General features: G+C 41.2%; 1 protein-coding gene across 3 annotated transcripts in view; it reads right to left on the reverse strand.

Moving 5' to 3' along the window:
* LPAR1 (lysophosphatidic acid receptor 1) overlaps window positions 1–19,922 on the reverse strand; it is a 79,757-nt gene that overhangs the window by 39,809 nt on the left and 20,026 nt on the right. For all 3 annotated transcript variants that reach the window (XM_051643358.1, XM_051643357.1, XM_051643359.1), the window contains exon 2: window positions 8,574–8,742. In XM_051643358.1, coding sequence (XP_051499318.1) covers window positions 8,574–8,633 — 60 coding nt within the window. In that variant the 5' untranslated portion in view covers window positions 8,634–8,742. The remainder of the gene's footprint in view (window positions 1–8,573; window positions 8,743–19,922) is intronic.

The following is a 19,922-nucleotide window of genomic DNA, read 5'->3' on the forward strand; positions in this document are numbered from 1 at the left end:
GCAAATTGCCCATTCTAACTAAACCTCTAGGGCACATCTGTATAGAAAATGTCTGAATTATAAACCAACAAGACAGGTAAAGCAAAATGGAGTAACAGAAGGCTAAAAGCAAAGCCTCCTCTAACCATGTGATGTTGATTAAATACTCAAGACACAGTTGTCCCAAGCCAAAGAACAAGAAAATAACACATAGATGGAGCTAAATCTCTTGAAGTCGTAAGATGTATTTATAACCACAACACTGTACACACAAATCAGGAAATTTGGCACTAGGACACAATAAATAAAACTCACTCTGATTCTACAATCAGCACCTAGTCATCCTGTGGCCAGAATGTCACCTTGGCACTAGCATTTCCAGTCACTATCTGCTATGCTTGTCCGCTCGGCTCCTCTCCTTTGGTGGTATGGGACTATGTCACTGGGGTAGGAGTGGGGAGACAGGGAAAAAAAGCCCATGTAAGCAGCTTTCCACTGTTTCGTGCTTGACTGATCTTGCTGCTGCCTCTCCATCACAGCTTAAAGAGTGGGCTGAGGATTTCGATCCAAGGCATGGAGCTGCTTGCCCCTGGGATGTCCCTGTGTGGGCAGCACATTCCTCCCACTCTCAGGAAAGAGATCAAAGTGGAGAAGATAATTGGTTGCCTGAAGTGGGAAAGTGAGAGGGGAACTCTAGATCCTGCCAGCTCTTTGTTGAGTGACAGCTCAGCTGGTAAGAGCTGTGCATGCAGAGATGCTTAGGGTGGAACACAAACAGCAGCAAGTTTTCAAACACGGCGGATTGATACTGCCTAAAGGAAGCGTCAGTTAGCACGAGGGGCCTGAGGGCAAATGATCAGTTTACAAACTCCACTACAACCCGTGAGTTTGCAGAGTTCCTCGGTCTACCTTTTAAAAAAGAAAAAAAAAAGAATACCCACTTACCCTCCCTAGCATGCATGGGTGCAGTTATTTCTTACTCAGAGAAACAAAGCTTAACATTCTTAGAATACTAAGGTCTGACTTTTACAGAGCTTTTAAGAGTCGGAAGCCACAAAAAATGATTCCATATCCAAGAAAACTTTAAAAAATATTTTAACCCTAACCTCTCCAAACACAGTCTGATTCTGTCTTTTTTCCCCTTTACTGCATTAAACTCAACATGCTGCTGTTCTCAGATCTCAGCAAGGAGATGAAAAGCAATTTATTTGCTAAGGAAGAGAGAGGAAGATGACAATTTTGCATACTATGAAATGCCAAGTACAAGCCACAGACCTCAATTTTGCAGAAGTCTTGCAACTTGCATGCAGACTCCTTAAAGTTTGCTAAACTCTGAGGAGATTCATTCTATACAGGATCAGCTTTTAATTCTGAGGTAGCTAGCCTTGGATCCCAAAAATAATATATATTATTCTCAGTGCTGCCCAGAATTCCAGAAAATGTTTCAGGGGAAATGCAGAATTGGGAACAACAGACGAGGACTCCAAAACAGCAATAGGTGTCTTACTGCTTTACACTGAGCACACAAGTGAATGGAACACAGTAGCACTGTTTTCAGTTTAGGTGAATGTCCTGAAGTTTACCAGGAAGGCTAGAGGTGAAAAACTTCGTGGAACTGCCAACTTCAAAATCCCCAAGTAAGTGTATCAATTAAGAATATCTTTAAAGTAAACATAAGCAAGTAAGTATACAAATAACTGAATCAATATGTAAATACTTTCTTAGCCGACAACTGCAAAACCGTAAGTTTTATTGAAGTTGTAACAGATGAGAAAAAAATCCAATTTGCAACAAAATTTCTCCACTACCTAATGAAAAGCACAAACTATTGTTCAAACTGTAGAATGCAAAAGAAACAAGAGGTTTAAAAATAAAGGGGAAAAGATGATGTTCCCTTCAAAGATAAAGGTAGGAGTTGAGGAGGCGTTTACCCAATGTTTAAGTAAAAAATTGGAAAGTCTCAAGACAAGGGTTCTGATTATTATAGCTTCATGCCTACTTGCCTTCATGCCTTATGTACAGATAGAATTTCATCTGCACAATGAAAGTATGAAGTCCTGTCACCAAGATACAACGGCTCCTCCCACACCCTTTTCAGAATTGCATCCTCCAAAGTAATTGATCAATGGACTTAAAAAACCCTGGTATGATAACATGGTGGTTCACTCACAGCAGGCCACTTCTTTGTTTCACTAAACTAATTTTTGTCCTTCCTGTAGCTGAAGAGACAGGAGGAAATGAATCTTTGCAAGGGCATCACTTCAACTCATGATAAAGCATGAAGTTACTTATGGATCGTGAGGCAATAGCTAGCATATCCAGTAATTAGTAGGATGCTTTTATAGACTGTATTACTACAGTCTCAAAGCTAAAAAATGTCCCAGCTATTAGAAACTGAACTGATAAGTTCTCTGTATCCTGGAGTTTGTACCTGAAAAGGCTAACCCAATATATCTAGCCACTCAGTGTACCAAAGAGAAGCAGCCACCAAAAATGCTGGAAAAAGAAGCAATTTTTCTGCTGGAAGGTGTAATTCGTGAGTGACACAGATCCTGTTGGAAACTATGATTACAACCTCCACAGATGGACTATAAAACCAGTGAGGGTGTTGGTCTGCCCTAGTGCTTATTCACTGTCAAGTAGTACAAACTTAAGCACAAAAATAGCTTCTGTGGACTAAAAAGGAATGGGTGAGAGCAGGAAGTCCAGCAAACTCTAAAAATGCCTTTCTTCTGGAAGACACGAGGGTTGCTAACTATCAGGTCTGAAATAGCTTGACTCGGCCCTACAACTTTTCAGGATAGATATATCAGGAGCCATGCAATTCCCTGCTCAAACACCAGAGCATTAGTGAAGGGCAGTGGCGGTCAGGAGAATACTGAGCTGTCCCAACATTGCCAGCTCTGTGGTTTCAGTTTGCACTTTCTACTGCTGCAGAAAGTAGGTATGCACAGACAAGACACACCACATACACACACGCACATGCACGTTTCACTTCAGAATTTTGCAAGCAGAAAGAGATTTAGGAAATAAAAAGCTAGAAGAATTGGAAAAAAATATCCAAGGAAAGACAAAAGATTGAACTTGTCCCTCCAGTAACCTACCCAATAATTCCAACACTACTGTATTGCTGCTCATTTTCCATGGATCCAGCACTTTCTGATGAGCTGCATCCCTCGCAAGCACCAGCTATGTGTTTGGATGCATTTTTTGCAGTTGAGGAGTAAATTAAGACTGCTTGAATCAGGGCATAGTTCTTCATTACCACATCCACCTTACACTGCTAGGATGGCTTGAACACTTTGATCACTAAGGGTTTGTTCCCAGACCGCACAGCACTTCTCTGCTGTTCCATCTCTGCCTGCCAAGATCTGCTCAAAGGGAGGCCACCACTGCACTGTGGAGGTATTGCAAAAATAAGTTAATTGGCTTTGCTAGGAGGAGAGGCATGATCGGGCATCTTGAGCCCAAATTGGGTAGTTGAGCCCAAATGACCCATGCAGAGTACAGAAAGGGTTTCTGCAAAGCCCTACAAGCTTCCTTGTCTTCTGGGGGAGCTTTCATGACAACCTGAGCTTCACAAACATTAGCCAAACATGGGCATAGGCTCAACACCTCCTGGCTCTGTGGGAGACAAGGCAATTATATTCCATCAGCTAATTTAGTGACTGAAATAGGCCATCTATTATGCCTTAAAAAAAAAGTCTGTCATGATGCAGACTAGGTTTCTCCACTACCACACCTAGTTCATTACCTGGTTGCCTGCCTGCCTGATCCTCAACCTGAACATCGTAAACATACACCCAGCCTGTTCTGAGTCCCTGCAGGCTGTGCAGGACAAGCAGTGCAGGACAGACCTCCCCCAAAGACCCCACCACAGTGAAGGATCACAGTCCCCTATGTGAGTCACTTCAGAAGCCATCAGGGTAGAAGAAATGGGAGGGAAAAAAAAACCTCCACAACATCCCAAGTCAGCTATGTTGTATAGTGAATTTCAACATGCATCCTTCTGCCCAGTTTGGTGCATTGTGAGACATGGTGGGAATTCTTAGTTCCAGCAGCAGAAAGACTGGCCTTTTATGCTGAAAAATTACTGCAGGCCACTGGTGCTACTCCCATTCCCAGGGTATACCTTTGATCACTCGTCACTAAGCAAACTAGCAAAGTGAGCACTATGGAGAGTTTAGCCTACAAGCAAAATGCTTATTTCAAATTATGTTAATGAGCATAGCAAATTTCATTTTGGCCTGGAAATTGAGATTTCCAAATGGAAATAAGAAGACTATCCTGTGTTTACCGCATAAAATAATTTTTTTTTTTTTTTTTTTTTTTTTAAACATACAGCAGGCAGTTTGGGTTTCTTTTGCTTTGATGCACTGTTTTGTGAAATATATAAACAGACTACAGAAAAATCTTTCTCAGGGCTCTGGCAACAGTATGTTCTGTATCAGTAACTTCTTTGTACAATGGGTCTACTTTGAACAAAACTAGGTGGTTTTTGTACCTCTGGTAATCTCATCTAGTGTAAAAATAATAACAACAACAAAGCATACTAGTATTTAAGTTCCCCCTATGCCTGTAACTTGGTGGATATACCCCAATCATTAATTGTTTCTTCCAGTTTCACCACTTCCTTTTTTTCTCTTGTTTATCTTATTTATCACCACCAGAGGTCTGTTTAGGTAAAGAAGTTAACTTGTTTACTCACCTAGAAGGGGAGAAAAAAAAAAAATCAGCACATTTGTTGGCTGTAGAAATTGAGGCACCAGATCCAAAATGTAAATCATGCTTAGCTTTGTTGGGGAAAGGGGCAACAACAGCTGTGCCACCCCACAGGAGTCTGTTCTCAAGCATCACCATAAAGAGGAAAAAGCAATTGAGGATGACCATTCTGTGGCAAGGTTAAATTGCTTCAACTCTACTTCAAACAAAAAGAAGGAAAAATAGAGAAGTATTCAATGGCACAGAGTGAGAGAAGTGGTTTTTGGCTCTGGTAACCACACAGCCACGAAAGGCCACTATAATGGAAACTGTTCTGGATTTCTCTTCAGAACAGCTGCAAGACAGTTATTTAAATATACTCATTTGCTTCTAGTATTTGGCTGGTAGGATCCATTGCTGGCAAAAGCAAAGAGAAAACAATGAATTTTTGTTGTTTTCTTGTTTTAAGAATTTCTGATGCACTGTCAGAAGTCCCTGGTTCATTAAGCAACTGGAGCTGAAATAATTTATTCTTCAAAGCTTTTACTGCAGAATTAATCTCATGCCATTCACAAAGAGAGAAGATATGATCACTCCACAGACTACATTCATCAGTTTAGATCACCACTTGTTATGTTTCTTTTTTACAAACAGCAGAGCTTTCTGGGATGCTAAATGCTTCTTACAGAATTACTTAACTTTCTGTTTGCTACATTATCACAGTAATCAGGTTTCTATGATACAATTTTGCTTATACATAGCTGAGGCATGAAGTAATCATATGCAATACAAAATATCTCCAACTTATTTATCAAAATGTTCTCTTTATGATTTGTTTCTCTCTCTTTAGGAGCAGAACAGCTTATCTAATCTGAAATCATTAGATTCTGCCTTATAAGTTGCCAACAATTCAACGCATATTCTGGAAATTTTGTGTTTCATTGACTTACCTAACACACTGTAAATGGTTTCCCAGAACTATTTTCTACTTCAGATTTCAGCTATGGATAACTAAACTACCCTGAAACTTTTACTTATTCTTCTCATTTAAATATAACCAAGATGTCTTAAATCTTTGCTCTTAATCACCACTCCTTACATCTGGCAACAGGATGTTGTGTGGAGGAATGAAGATGGGAGCAGAGAGCTTTGGACATGTTAGTGGATAGGGAGGATATGAAGAGACATGACTGTGGAAAATCTGTTACTTCAGTTGAGGGTGGTAGAGAGCACCAAAAGCATTTCCTATGTTGACACTCTAGCAAAAGTGTATTTTAAATCAGTAGCAACAATTTCACAGCAGTGGCTTTAAAAAACTTTTCCAAAATGTGAATCTTTTGTTACCTCACTCACAATATGAATCTTGAGAAATATACCATTTGCAAATAAATTAGCAGGCACTTCCCTCGTTGTGGTTCCACCACAAGCACATTTAGGATTCAAACCCAAGCAAAAAACTGTCAGGGTGAGCTTCAGATTGTAAAAGGTCCTACTGAGATCTCTAGGATTCACCTCTGTGGTAAGAGGCTAATCTTGTTTGCCCTGTGCAGTTAAAGAGCTGATGATAGACAAAGGAATATTTATTATTGCGATGTACCTACATATACATACCTGTTTGTACAAAATAGATACTTATTTCTAAGACTAAATTGACCAAAGGTGAAGGAAACCAACTATCCTGGCAATGCTAAAGGAAAGTGTAAAGATAGATAAAGGATTAAAAAAGATTAAAAAAAGTTTTAAGTAAAGTAGCAAAACACTACTTTTTGTAACAGATATGCCATCTAGCTCATGCAGAAAGCATGCAAGGCTAAGTTCAATTTAAAAAAAAAAAATAAATCCTTAATACATTCATCTATAAATGTCTTCTGCAGAACACTGTGGCATCTGCTCAGTTTTAAAAGGCAAAATAACGTCCTCCAGGAGAAGAAAAAAAAAAGTATTTCAATGGATATAGTTTTCTAAACTATATCCAAAATTCTTTTGTATGTCAACACAATCATGAAAGGCAAGCCCATGCAGTCCCAGTCTGAAAAGTGCTTTACTTCAGTACTTCCATCTAATGATTTATCCCTTTAGCTACTTACTATATCCTTGCCTGCTAAAAAGCTCTTCCTTATCCTCAGAAACATACCCATGGCTCCCAGCTGATTGATTGTAGCTGTTACTCCTTTACATAGGATTAATGCCTTATATCAACCATCAGATCCACAATAGTTTACTGACATCTTTGGGAATGCATGCATGCATGTAAGTCTGTCCATATATATTCTATTTTTGCAACATGAGCTTGAGAGAACAATTTTTTTCTACCATAATCTCCCACACTGAGATACCAGTTTTTCCTTTGCTTCCTGTTGCCATTTCTTTTTGGCTCCCATGTAAAATCTCATTGAAACACAGTCTATAAAACTCTAATGTGGATGGAGAGCTGACTGGATTACCAGTGAAGGATCAGAGTCATCCATTTATCTCTAGTCTTTGGTTTAGCGATGCAATTTCAGGGCAGGACTTACTCAGCAGACACAGGACGTGTGCAGTTATTCACCCCTACGTACAACAGAACGGTGACTACACTGATCATCAAGTCCTTTACAAGGGAGTGCTTCTCTTTCACTCATTCTTGCACCATAGCTGAACTTACTTTCCCTTTGAGAATAAATTTACCCTGAATAGCAATCCTTAGATACACACGTTTCTTCTACATAAAAAAGGCTTTGAAGAGAGAATCCATGGAGATAGGGTGTAAGTGCCTTTAGAGGATTCAAGCAGATGGCCTGTGTGAGACCTTCTCAGCAGCCAGGCAGCCTGGTATGCAAGCACACAGCATTCATCTCCTACCAGGGATTCTGTTCTGTTGTGAAGACACAAAATCCTTCTCTGACCTCAACAGGGACAGACACTTCAGAAGCAACCAAAATAACTTTTAAAATATACTAGTTCTCCATTTGAAACACAGGAGGAAAAGGGGTACGAAGTAGATTCCCCGAAATAGATTTTGCATTCAGCTCATTTTACATTGCAACCCATTAGTGGACATATTTTTTGTAATTTCACAGGATCCTGGGATCTCTGAGCTACTGCACTTCTCAGTGCATATTGCTAAGAGGTGTAGTCTCCTGAGCCAAACAATCTCCAGCAAACAAAAACAACAACAACAAAGCAAAATAAACATTAGATCTCAAATTTTCTGACATCTACCTTTATCAATTGTGGTGACCTCTTCAGTAAAACATTTATCCTTAAAAGTTGCAACAAGAAAGTAAGTCTCTATGAAGTGAAAGAGACTTTGAAAATGCTTTCCTGAGAGGAAGTCTTGACTGTTATTAACATCTCCTTTTCCATTTGTAATATTTAGCCCAGAAAACACAAGTACTTGGTGTTCAGCACACAGAGCTGAAGAAATCACTTAGGTATTTATAAATATCAAATCTGAAACACACATGTTGATTCATGAAAGCAAGATTAGTGTGTTAGTAATTGTATGCAAATTATTAATTTTATGGCTGCTGATGGCAGTTTCTCTGACGAAAACCAAACCTGAAATTTCCTGTGGTATTATTCCAACTGAACCACATTATGACCTTCTTCTACTTTGTATTCATTAAACACAGTAAAAATGAAATCCATAGTGAAGGGACCACCTACATGGACTCAATAAAAATAGTATTTTGCCATACAATTTCTTCTACAAATAGTAGTATAACATAGCAATAACATGGCTCAAAGCATAACATGATTCCTAGCAAATGATGAGTGTCTTTCATGCAACATTTCATGAAAAACTCCCTCAATGACTTAGAAGTGAGACTGGAGAAAAAGCTAGCATTCAATGAGCAAGTAAGAAATACGTTCAGCCAGTTCAGTTGCAAGTTTCCTCATGTTCTACTCACCTCAATTACCTCAGGTTGGGACATCATGGAGGATGGCACCAAATCGGTGGGGATATCCATGGTAGCTCAAAATGTCCTTGCTCTCCTTGCACCCTTCCTCTGTGCCTGCAAACCCTTGGTGGGAACACAGAAGCACTTTCTCAGACCTTGGTCATGCTGGCATTTGCTCCTAGTAGGAAGGAAAAAATTTTTGAAAATCATATGAGAACTGGGTATGCAGTCAACATCCAATCCCTTCAGCTGCTGCAAAATCAGCTTGTGAGTTTGCCCAGCCTGACTTGCTTACATGGCCATTCACAATAGATTTGCAGGAGAAGTTTCAAAGGGCACACTAGAAGTTGGTCCAGAACAGTAAAACCATTCACTCATCCACACAAAGTAGAATTCATGCAGACTGAGTACAGTAAGAAGACTAATGCACACTCACTAGGTAGAAAATAAATAAATACATCTATTGTTTTTGCAGAAGCTATAATATATATAGTTTTTGTAAAAGCCATTGCTATTTTCCACTAAATGTAAGGTATGAGACCAGCATGGCTGAGTAGAGACCTGCTGGTGAAACTAAAAGGCAAGAGGGACCTCCACAGGCAGTGGAAGAGGGGACAGGTATCTTGGGTAAAGTATAGGGACGCTGCCCAGTTATGCAGGGATGAAGTCAGGAAGGCCAAGGCACAGCTAGAACTGAACTTGGCAAGAGATGTTAAGAAAAAGAAAAAGGGCTTCTACAGGTACTTAAACCAGATAAGGAAGGTTAAAGAAAGTGTACCCCTCTGATGAGCCACAATGGTGAAATGCTAACATCAGATGAGGAGAAGGCTGGGATTCTCAACAAATTATTTGCCTCAGTCTTCACTGGCAACCCCTCTCCTCACAACTCTCATGTTGATGGCCCACAAGATGCAGACCAGAGAGACAAAGTCCCCCCTCACTGTAAGCGAAGATAAGGTTCGTGATCATCTGAGGAACCCAAAGATATACAAGCCCATGGGACCTGACGAGATACATCCCAGAGTCCTGAAGGAACTGGCGGGTGTAGTTGCCAAACCACTATGCATGACATTTGAAAAGTCATGGCAGTCAGGTGAAGTCCCTGGTGATTGGAAGAAAGGACATGTTATGCCCATATTTACAAAGGGTAGAAAGGAGAGCCCTGGCAATTACCAACCTATCAGCCTCACCTCTGTGCCTGGGAAGATCATGGGAATATATCCTCTTAGAAGACATGCTAAGGCACATGGAGGACAAGGAGGTGATCCAGGACAGCCAGCACAGCTTTACCAGGGGCAAATCCTGCCTGACCAACCTACTGGCTTTCTACAACAAAGTGACTACATCAGTTGACCAGGGAAAAGCAGTGGATGTCATCTATCTGGACTTCTGCAAGGCCTCTGACACAGTCCCTCAAAACATCTTTCTCACTAAATTGGAGAGATACAGGTTTGATGGGTGGACCATTCAGTGGATAAGGAACTGGCTGGATGGTCGTGGTCAATGGCTCTGAGTCCAGATGGAAAACAGTGACAAGTGGTGTCCCTCAGGGGTCAGTGCTGGGCCCAGTGTTGTTTAATAACTTCATTAATGATATTGACAGTGGCACTGAGAGCACCCTCAGCATGTTTGCCGATGGCACCAAGCTGGGTGGTGTGGTCAATACATCAGAGGCATGGGATGCCATCCGGAGGGACCTGGACAAGCTAGAGAAGTGGGCTCAGGTGCACCTCAACAAGGCCAAGTGCAAGGTCCTGCACTTGGGCCAGGGCAACCAGAGATATGAATACAGGCTGGGGGAAGACAAGCTAGAGAGCAGCCCTGTGGAAAAGGACCTGGGGCTACGAGTGGATCAAAAGCTGGACATGAGCCACTAATGTGCAGTTGCAGCCCAGAAGGCCAACTCCATCCTTGGCTCTATCAAAAGAAATGTGGCCAGCAGATCGAGAGAGGTGATTCTGCCCCTCTACTCTGTCCTGGTGAGACCTCACCTAGAATACTGCATCCCGCTCTGGTGCCCCCAGCACAAGAAAGATGTCGACCTGTTGGAATGTGTCCAGAGAAGGGCCATGAAAGTGATCCGAGGGCTGGAGCACCTCCCTAATGAGGACAGGCTGAGGGAGCTGGGGTTGTTCAGTCTGAAAAAGATAAGGCTCTGGTGGGACCTCATAGAGGCCCTCCAGTACCTGAAGGGGGCCTACAGCAAAGCTGGGGAGTGTCTTTTTACAGGGCCTTGCAGTGAGAGGACAAGGGGTGATGGTTTTAAGCTGAAAGAAGAGATTTACCTTAGAGATCATGTGTAAATTCTTCAGTGTAAGGGTGGTGAGACACTGGAACAGGCTGCCCAGAGATGTTGTGGAGGCTTCATCCCTGGAGGTATTCAAGGGCAGGTTGGATGGGACTCAGAGTAGCCTGTTCTAATGGAAGATGTCCCTGCCCATGCAGGGGAGTTGGAACTCTATGATCTTTAAGGTCCCTTCCAATTCAAAAAAATCTGTGTGATTGTGTGATTCTGTAACTGTAAAGGAAATGATTTCTTAGAAGTGAGATGTACCCAAGGGCTCGTGTGGCAATGTTTCAGAGCTTGGGCAAAAGGAAACTGGTTCATACCAGAATAGTGGCTAGAAAGCTGGTGAAGTGCCCAATTCAAGGAAAGAAGGTTGTACAACCCCACCAGAAGCAGGAAGAAACAAACCAGATGGAACCAGCCTTATAGGCGGGGTGTGGTACCAAGTAAAGAGGGGAGAGACACCAGCTGGTAATCTTAGGCTTACTGGATAGGCTGTAAATCTTGGAGTACCTAGCCAATGAGGAAACCAGGGAGGGATAATTTGGTCAGGATTAGGGAATAAAAAGCCGGTCTGAGTGCCTGCCCAGTATGCCTACTTTGAGGGTCACTCGCTCTTGAAAGTACATCAATAAAATGTGCTTCCCTGAGGAGCCTGACTGAACATTTGCTGTCGGTTGTTGCAGCGTTTCTTCACAATTTGGGGGCTCATCTGGGGTCAGAAGTCGTCATCCTGGGAGTGTCTGTTGCCGAAGGACAGGAACATATGCCCTGTTGATTTCAATGGTCCTGTGGATCATCAGCAGAGATTCCAGGGAGGACTGACTGAGACCTCAAGACCGAGTTTAAAGACAGACCTTGTGAACCTCAATGGGGGAAGAATAGGAACAGTAGGCATAATCATATTGACCAGGCAACTCCATGGACTCAGGAGAAAACTGGCCTGTTAAGTATTAACTTGGTGGTTGGACTAAGGTAAGGAAAGTGGACTGTTAAGTATTACAGTATCTTGGTGGGCATTTTGAGACACTTGTTTGTGTGAGTGACTGAGACACACATCAGTACGAAATGAGTGTGAAGTCCAGATCCATGGTTCTGTTCTTCCGTGAGGAAAACAGCTGGAGGAAGATGAAGAGGAAAAGAAACAGAGTGAAAGAAAAGTCTCAGGAATTACAATGGGAAATAAGAATACCAGGCCTAGTGAAGGGAAAAGGGTCATCAGGGAAAGTCCCGGGAACACTTCCCTGGACAGTCCATTAGGGAGAATGTTAAAATACCGGAAAGCCTTGTGAGGCTGGGCCATAAGGACACCCAAGGGATTAAGCCCCCTTCTGAGTAAGTTCTGCTGGATTTAAGTTCAGAGAATGCCTGAGTTTGGTTTGGGGTTTGAGTCCCCTCTCTGATTTGGGGTTTGAGTCCCCTGTCTGGTTTGGTAACTTGGTTTCTCAAAATTTGTGCTTTGTTTACTGGATTACTGTTGTTTTGGTTTTGTGAATAGACCGAGATTTGATAAAAAGGGAGTGAAACAGTGCAAAGCTGGAATTTGGGAAAAGTGTCTTTTTTTTTTTTGGTATCTGGAGATTGTTCAAAGTCACTATTTTTGTCTGTTATTGTTCTCGTTGTTTTAGTTGTGTATTAAAATGGGTAATGTATCCTCAGCAGGAGATGCCATTACCAAATGTCCACTATTAGGATGTATTCTGGGATATTGGAATAAGTTTGGGAGTAACAGATTACATGGAAAAATTTGATAATGTATTGTAATGGTTGGTGGCCACTCTATACCCTGAAAAATGGGGGGAAATTATTCTTTATAGTATTATATTGCAGTTAATGTTGTTTTGCAAATGTGAAGAATGAGATGATGTGCTGTGTGTGGAAGGTTTTACGACTTCAGGAAATGCTTATGGTATGAGAAGAGAATGTAAGTTGTTAGTAAGAAAAGTTGTTGTATGTTGGTGAAAGGGGCTAAGAATGTAGAAAATGTGCAGTTGTTGGTACCCTCAGCTCTCCTTCTCCACTATGGTAATACAAGGAGCAGTTAAAGGGGGGCAGGTGTGCATTTGAAGGATACAGGTTTCAGTCCAGTGGCTAGGAGAATGAGGGGCTGCTGTTCATGCCTCTTTAAGAAAAGCAGTCTGGGGGAGGGACAACTTCTTGATGTGCATGCCCTTTTTACAGCATCGGAGCTGTTAAACTTGAAACAGTCTGTGGAGCTAATCTGGAGAAAGTGTTGGGAGTTACTCAAAACAATCATGATAATACATAACCCCACCTGGGGGGAATACTGAAATCCTCTTCAGTAATGAGGAAAAGTGAATAGTTGAAAAAAAGCTAAAGAATTGGAACATAAATATCCACAAGATGACATTAACCATATTAGGCCCAGGGAGAACCTGGACTGCAATCCTAACTTTGGGAGGGACCTGGACAGACTGAAGTGATGTCAGTAATTAATTTTGTGTGGGGTCCAGAATGGGATCTGCAAACCAAAACAAACAAACCAACTTGTATATGAGGTTAGACCAGGGTTTGACAAAGAGTATTCAGTCTCCTTTGAGAGACTATGTGAGAGTGCTAGCAAACGGATATATTTGTACTCTGAAACTAACTGGAAAATGTTAAACATGCTGTTTATTGGTCAGTCAGCCCTGGATAACAGAATGCATTGCAAGCAAAAAGCAGACGCCAGAACAGTGTGAGACATGTAGGATCATTGCTTATGAGGTGCTGCCAAAATCGAGCCCTGTTAGCATTAAATCAGTGTCCATATTGTAAACAAGGGTGTTGGAAAAGGGATTGTCCTCAATCCCTGGCAGAAAAGGGCGCCTCTAGGTCTAAATTAGATCCTATCTCCAAAGTAGTGACAGTAGCTTGAGATGGGGACTCAGACTGACAGGGACTGGGGGTACCATTCAATTCTCCAGCAGAGCATCTGTTTATAATAAAGCTGGGAAAAGAAAGGGTTAAATTTTTTGGTAGGTATGAAGGATATTTATTGTATTCTAAATTTTTGTAAGGGACCTTAAAATAAGTTTTTTATGCCAGTTGTTGGCATGACAGGGAAAAGAGAAGTTAAGCCCTTTTTCCAAGCCCTCTGGTGTGAGTTGGGAAAACAAACCTTTATGCACTGAGTTTTTATATGTATCCAAATACCTGTTGTCACTTTTAGGGAAGGATCTATTGGCCAAAATAAGGGCTCAGATTATTTTATAAAAAGAATATATGTGTTCACATTTTTTAAGAAAATGTCTTGGAGGTGTAAGTATTTGTTTCACAGATTCAGGAACAAAAAAAGGAGCCTGAACTCTGTCCCAAAGGATGTGATAATGCTGTTAACCCTCTTGTGCACCAGCCGCTGAAATACCAGGCAGAGCAAAGGCTGCGTAACTGGGTTTTAAGTAACTGAGCAAAAAGATGAAGTAAGGGATGGCCTACTGGCTTGCCAGCAGGGGCAGCAACAGGGCTGCTAATTCAAGAGGCTCGAAAACTAACTTTGGGTCAACATATACTTGTGCGTGTGCCTCCTGCAGTAACTGCTGTACTAGAACAGAAGGAACACCACTGGTTGTCACCCAGTAGAATGACATAGTATCAAGCTGTTCTCATAGAACAGGAGGACACTGAATGGAAAGTTAAACCTGACAACTTAGTTGGGGGGGTTGGGCGGAGTGGTGGGTGAGTAGGGCCTGGGGGAAGAAAAGTTAACTCTTGACTGTTTGCGAACAATTGAGCAGGTAAATCCCAGCTGGCCAGACCTTCAGGATACACCCTTGGAAACGGCTGAGATGGAGCTGTACATGGACAGCAGCACCTTTAAGGAATAAGGACCTCCTTGCTCAGACCCCTCTTCTAGAATTTGCAGTGCATACAATCCAACCCATGATGGGTCCTGATCAAAACTTGGAAGAAAACCAAGCTGGAGCCAGAATGGGAAGGTCCATTCTAATTGTTGTTTACCACTGACACAGCAATGAGGACGGCTGAGAGGGACTGGACTTGTTACACTCGACTCAAAGGATCAGTGGATCCTCCAGCTGCAACTGAACAGTGGGATGTAGATCCCACTGACAATCCCTTGTGCCTCACACTGAAGAAGCAGCAACTGGCACACATTTAAGTTTACATGTTAATTGATGAACTCTTGGGAGCAGGGGTTGCAGCTGTTATTATTTGTATTGTTGTTGTTGTTCAGAAAAACACAGGATTTGGGGAAACGAAAGAAGATTAGATACTGACAGTACTCACAGTAACAGTAGTGCTATTTTTCAGCCTGGTGAAGAGTCAAGGAATAGATTTGAGAGCTGATGACAAGTGGAGGGGATCTGCAGGATACCCAATCAAGCTGTGGGTAAATATAACTGAGGGAAACACCCCACAAACTATACAGTTAGATGCTTGACAAGTGTTAAACCAGGGAAACACAGATGCTAAAAGACAGTTAAGTAGTGAAAATAAGTATTTGTGCCCTGAAAGCATTACATAAGTGCATAAAGATGGCCATGTCCTGGATGGAGTAACGTGTGGTGGACAATTACGTTTCATGAATGGACAGGAGGTCAAGCAAAGCCTCTTAAGAATCCATGTAGTGTATTCAAGGGAACTACGGATCCAAACTGCCAGCACTTTCAATGTAACCCTGCAGTGATCACTATCAGGAGGGCTGATAAAGAAGTTAATTATATTTATGGCTATTATTTATTGCTATTTACCGTTAGGGATAACTGTGAAGGAAACAATTTCTTAGAAATGAGGTGTACCCAAGGGCTTCTGTGACAATGTTTAAGCACTTGGGCAAAAGAAAATTGGTTTATACCAGAAAAGTGGCTAGCAAGTTGGTGAAGTACCCAATTAAAGGAAAGAAGGTTGTACAACCCCAGCATAAAAAGCAAGAAACAAGATGGAGCCAGCCTTTGAGGCAGGATGTGGTACCAGGTTGCAGCATTTCTCACATACACAATGTACACTTTTGCAAGGAAAGATGGTCACTTACAGGGCACTGGAATTGTGCTAATGTTCTTTTTTCACACACACAAAAAACCCGACCCAACCCAAAAAACCCTCACACAAGACTACTCATAGAATTACTTGCTGGAATTCAGGAAACATTTATTTCCTCAACAACTGTTGTTTTACAGGTCAGCAATCACTGGAACCTTTCTTCTGTGCTATGAGAAGTATCTTAAATGTGTGCTTATCCTTGATTTATTTTAACCATACTTTTTTTTTTTTTTTTTTTTTGCCAGATAGGCACAGATTTGTTGTAGATGAATATACTGAATCACACTGTAAAGTTTGGTTAGATGATCCAACAGAGTTATGTTATTTCCCTAACTATCATGTTTATCAAGGTTAGATCAGCTTCCACATATGTTTCTATTTTCAAACCCCAACAAACCAAGCAAAAGGGGAAAAAATATAAATGGCCAAGAAATTAAGATAATTTAAAAATTCCAGAAGAAGACTACTGCAGGTTTTTTTCCCCAGTCAGGCCAAACAGATAACAAACCCCACAGTAACCACCCTAGAAAGGATCTTAGAGAGATAGCTATTGCTGACCTTATTTACCACTTCCTTTAAGTAAGGGCAGAAAACCACTTGCACTAAGTTTACTCAGTGTCAAACAAATACACTAAAAATGACCCCAAACCAAACCGGTGTTTTTCAAACTGAGAACATGGTGGAGTCCTACACACAATGCTAGTAACTTTCCTGGCCTGTGCTTCTTTTTTTCAAAGCCAGCACTTACTTACCAAGCCAAGAAAGAACAGATTAAGTGCAGTAGAAAAGTTGCACTCCAAGTGCTTTTTTGAGTCAGTCACATTTTTTTGGTTTGGGTTTGGGTTTTTTTTGATGTTGTTCATTTGAACTCAGCTTTTGCACACCACTGTGGAAATTATTCCTTCTTCTTAAAAAGCATCGTCTTGAAATGCCTGTTTCACATTTCAACACATCCCTGCATGCCTTACGTCACATGTAGCTGTCTCATCTTCCAAGCTCTTGGATCACTTTTTCCATCTTTATATAGCTTCCCAGTGACCCCTATTCTTTCCTACTCATTTCTTGCTAGCAACCTTTCATTCTTTCCACTCCTTGTTCCAAATTTCTACTACTCTACTCATGGAGAGGACAGAAAATGGAGATCTCATGATCCTCCAAGAAAGCCTTCACTGGAAGTCAAAGAACCAAGTTACACAACTTTCAGGCTTGCTGTTTTGTCTGTTAATGTTTCCACCGTAAATGACTAATGAAGGAAAAAGATAACACCAACTCAAAACTACTGCTTTTCTGACTTACGGAAGCTTTGCTATTTGAGCAAGAGCAATTTTCAGTAAAACCACCTCAAGATCCTCAACCAGAATGTTTCCTCACTCATGAGTGATCACAAATGCATTGTACTTAAGATTCATAAGACCTTTGTTTCTTTTGTCAGAACATGAGTAAGAGCAGCAGTGTTCCTTTATTTACAGAAGCTCATTGTTAGTTCCTTTTAAAATGTGTATCTTCTCTTAATCCTGAAATGCTGCTGCTCTTGGATAATGAACATGAGGAAAAGATAAGTAGAGCTTAGGTAAGAATACCTAGACCAAAAGCAGACATGCTTAAGAATCCTGTTTGCCATATGTAAAGGAGAGAGAAAAATAGCATTTTTACTAGGGAGCCTCACAGAACAGCAGAGAAAAACAAACAAACAAAAGCCTGTTCAGCCTTTAGCTATCTTTGTGCACTCCAGGTAGAACAAAAATGCCAGAAAAACTTAACCCCATAAAATCCAAAGAGCACTTTAATGCAGATAAGAGAAATATGCCTGTAGTAATTTTTCACCATCTGTCCATGAAAAACAAAACACAGAATCAGTAGATTTCCTGTGCCTACGGCCGTTTCACATTTCCCCTTCTGCACCTAGCTGAATTTCATTTGCTTGGATTGAACTGATACCTTTATTCAGCTAGGAAAAAGGAGACTCTTCTGGATACACCCTGCATCCTGAGCATGATGTACCCGCTGACTGTGACTTTCTGCCAACTGGTTAGGCTCCTAAAAGCATTCCACCTGAAAACAGGTTGGACTGTACAAAAGGACTTTCCCGCTTCTCCAAGCCTGCCTCATGTGCTTCAGCAATAATGAAGTGCAGAGGAAATGGTGTTTTCACAGCCATGCAAAAGCAGGCTGACTCCATTCAAGCAAACAAAGGTGGCTCCTAACTTAATACCCGTGTGAGTTCAGGATGCAGCGCCATGTTTTTCAAGAACTACAAATGAAAGGAACAGGATCCTCAAACGAACTTCATTTAAAGGGCATTATGACAGAAAATATAATCTCTATTGAAAAGGAAGTTGGAAACACAAAAGCAGCTTCATACTACTGAGATTTTGATGGCTTGCTGCATTACAAATAATTGAAAACAATACCCAGAATTTATAAGTAGATTTACACATAACATTCCCAAACACTGGAATTGCAGGCGAATACCACTCTGTGTAGTCTTCTCTTGACAGATATTGCTGTCTTTAATAACTGTAAACTGGGAAAATATGTTGGATCTGTCCTTAAAACTAGTAGAATTAATTATATAACTTTTTTACCATCCTTGAATGTGACTCATCTCTTGGAAATAATGTTTAACCATAAACTACAACACTTAGAGGGTAATTTATGGTAACGCATGGAGTTTCTGGTTGACTGAGAAAAAAAAATCAACTGATGCTTGGCAGAGCCGTGTGTATCTAACATGCAGAGCAGAACACATCCTCACCACACAAAACTTACTGCTCTTCGACATGCTATGATAAAGCATCATGATTTCTGGATCAGCTGTCTGAGACCACAGAAAAGAGGAATCATGCAGTTCTGTCATTACTTGGAGTAGACAGGCGAAGTGCAATTGTGTCACAAAAACAATCTTGAAGGAACTGCTTCCAGAGAATCCATTGCAATGTATATTATTAACCTCATCGTCCCTCCCCCCAGTTTCTTGCACAAAGCAAGCAATCTGCAATTTTTGAGTGATACAGCAATGCCAGCAACTTCTGCATCACCACCCATCTCATTTCAGCCCACAAAAACTGCCTTTCTTTGGTGCTAAGAAGCAAAATGGGTTTTCACACTCTGTGGCTGTCTCCTCTGCCAGACAGCTTCAGGTGTCCTGCATTGTTGCTGTCTTTCAGCTTTGGTTTCCTGCAGCCTTATGATAGCATCTTTTGGCATCACAGCTTGACTTCATGCACTACAAGTTTCTGGATTACGTGACTCTGAAGATGCTGATTTGGTATGACCTTGAAGCTCTTAAATGTGATTTAGCTAAACACAGCTGCATTCCTTGCACATGTCTAGTGAATAAAACCCTAACTTAGACTTTGTCGGAGAGCGGTTTTAAGTCCTAAATGATCCCAGATGGATAGGACCCATAAACCCGTCAAGGAAAATAAATTAAAAAAACAAACAAACAAACAAACCAACATCAGTTGATCAACACGTAAAAAGGCAAGAAAGTAAGAAAAAAGATCTGACATAAGGGTCCCAATGACACCCAAGATGTAACTTTAGAGAGATTCCATGTTTCTTGTGAAAACTGAAGTCTTGCCATCCAAAAGTAATCATTTGGCATCACTCGCCTCCAGCAGACTCTTCCACCAAACAACCACTGCTTCTAAGCATCAGTTTGCTCAACACAGAAAAAAGTATGGCCCAGCAGCCAAGGCAAATGAACATCATCCAGGGAAGAGCAGCAGAAATGACTTGACCTGCCTAGTGCTTTGGTTTACCACTTGTTGAAGTGATGGTGATAGCAGGAATTTCTAGTTACCTGCTATGGACTCCTGGAGGTCTTCTGCTACCCAGTAACCACTTGATCAATAAAAGAACAACTATGGATACACTTTCTAGTGTACAACAGAAAGGCAGAAAAAATTGTGGTTTGGATGCTGCTAAGAAAAGAGATGATGCCTTCCTGTTACTCCTTCCTTTACCATAGTGACTGCTAGGAACTATTGCATAGATTTGGATTTTCTTTTGCAAGTTACAGAACATTAGATCTTTCTAACAAAAAGATACTACCTCTTTCGAGTCTC

Source organism: Apus apus, chromosome Z (assembly GCF_020740795.1).
Source record: "Apus apus isolate bApuApu2 chromosome Z, bApuApu2.pri.cur, whole genome shotgun sequence".
Lineage (NCBI taxonomy): Eukaryota > Metazoa > Chordata > Aves > Apodiformes > Apodidae > Apus > Apus apus.